We start from the raw sequence: 2,119 nt of genomic DNA, 5'->3' as shown, positions 1-2,119 counted from the left end.
GGACGGACGCCCAGGACCGGGACGGACGCCCAGGACCGGGACGGACGCCCAGGACCGAGACGGACGCCCAGGACCAGGACTGACGCCCAGGACCTGGACGGACGCCCAGGACCGAGACGGACGCCCAGGACCGAGACGGACGCCCAGGACCGAGACGGACGCCCAGGACCGGGACGGACGCCCAGGACCGAGACGGATGCCCAGGACGCCCAAGTTCTGGACGGTCCCGCTCCAGACTCTTCCGGTACCTGTTGACCCGCCGGGGACATTTCTCCGGCTTGATGTCGACCTCGTACAGGTAGACGTCGATCTTAGGGATTTCCACCTGGAAGCAGTTGGCCAGGAGCTTGATGGGCTTTCCGATGGAGCCATATCCGGGTCGCCGTGGCAACGTAAACAAGGCGTGGGCTCCTGAGGAGAAACGGGAAAATGTGAGGGAAACTAAATTCACAGGGAATATTTTACCAGAGACGCACATTTTTCCAGCAATTTAACAGAAAAACAAAAGGTGGTGCAGCGAACGCATCGATTTGCAGCGCACGCATCGTGGTGCAGCGAACGCATCGTGGTGCAGCGAACGCATCGTGGTGCGTTCAGGTTCCTACAGATGTTCTGGTCACCTGGTTTTAGCATCAGGTTTTTATTTTTTTCCAATAAACCTGAGATGAGCAAAGATCTGATGCTGTCTTCTGATTGGTCAGTGAAGTAAAGGAATATTTGACTATTTTTAATAAACTTGTATTGATGAAAATATAAATCTGGACGTAGTTTTCCAGGATTAAATGTCGCTTAGTTTGTTTCCCAAAATTAGAGAAAAATAGATTTTTTTTTAAATACGGCTAAAACAATTAATCAGATTAATTGATTACTGAAATGACTGTCAACTAATTCAGTAATTAATTAATTGTTAACATAAAGACTCTAAAAACGGCCATCTACTCAGAAACACCTTCAGAGCAATAATTAAGCTAAAGCTAAAAATTATTTCAAAAATCATTAATTTTAATCTGCAGATTTAAAAAATTACACATTTTGCAGATTTTTCATTTAACCACTTGAACTCATTTTATACAACATTAAAAATACAAATGAATAATTAAACTTCTTCTTTTAAATAAGAACACATTTTTGAACCGGGTCGGTACAAACAAGCTGCGAGCTTTAATGCAGCGAGGCGACAGGGAGGAAGTGGTTAATGAGGAGGAAAGAGCTGAGGACGCTCCAGGATGTTACAGGTTTCCTGGTGTTAGAAAACACATCGCCGGAGCTGCAGAGAAGAACCGGAGCGGGTACCGGGCCGGGCCGGGGCAGGAGCGTGAGTGGGCGAGCGGCACGGCAAACTGGAAACCAGAGTGACATCACAGTTTCCACCAGCATGAGGCAAACTCAGAGAAGCTGATGAAAGGGTCAGGAAGGATGAAGATGCTCTTCTTGCCGCTGAGCTGTCGCCATGGTGACAGCATCGACGTTGCCACGTTTTCACCACGGCAACAGCGGGCGGGAGGAGGTAAACGGGTGTGTGCGAGTTGCTCTTCATCACCTCCTGAAATTAGATCAGGAACCGGGAATCCTTCTGAGGAATCACAGGAAAGACGGATCGCCTTCGACGCTCCTGGTGTAAGACCCGGAGAGACAAACGGTCGGATTAATGCCCTCCACCCGGGTCCGGAGGGGCGGCGCTGCCGAGCCTCTGTGGTCTGACAAACATTCCCGACTGATCGTCCTGGGCATACTGGGAATAATGGGAATACCGACACCCATGAAACATACAAAAATATCCAACATGCTTTCTACCAACATCTAACATTTTCTGTCCTCTGACCAAAAATTAAACCTTCAAACTGGAAATTTATTTAATTTATGAACTATAAAAATCAGAAAACGGTCAGAAAACAAAAGTTTCTTATCTTTAAATGTTGCATAAATAAAATGTTGGAGCAGGGAAGGAACTGGATCAGGACAAGATGAACCAAACATCGAGCAGCAATCACGATAAAAACAGAAACGACAAGACGACGTGGAAATGCAGGTCTGGTGTGGCGAGTCCATCCGTCCATCCATCCATCCATCCCTCCATCCATCCATCCATCCATCCATCCATCCATCCATCCATCCATCC

General features: G+C 47.6%; 1 protein-coding gene across 3 annotated transcripts in view; it reads right to left on the bottom strand.

The window, feature by feature from the left end:
- ago3b (argonaute RISC catalytic component 3b) overlaps positions 1–2,119 on the bottom strand; it is a 14,399-nt gene that overhangs the window by 10,073 nt on the left and 2,207 nt on the right. For all 3 annotated transcript variants that reach the window (XM_016675261.1, XM_007560056.2, XM_016675262.1), the window contains exon 3: positions 249–411. In XM_016675261.1, the coding sequence (XP_016530747.1) occupies positions 249–411 (163 nt within the window). The remainder of the gene's footprint in view (positions 1–248; positions 412–2,119) is intronic.

Source organism: Poecilia formosa, unplaced genomic scaffold (genome assembly GCF_000485575.1).
Source record: "Poecilia formosa unplaced genomic scaffold, Poecilia_formosa-5.1.2 Scaffold112, whole genome shotgun sequence".
In the NCBI taxonomy this organism is placed as follows: Eukaryota; Metazoa; Chordata; class Actinopteri; order Cyprinodontiformes; family Poeciliidae; genus Poecilia; species Poecilia formosa.
The sequence above is the reverse complement of the archived record's forward strand: the minus strand, read 5'-3'. Positions and strand labels throughout refer to the sequence as shown.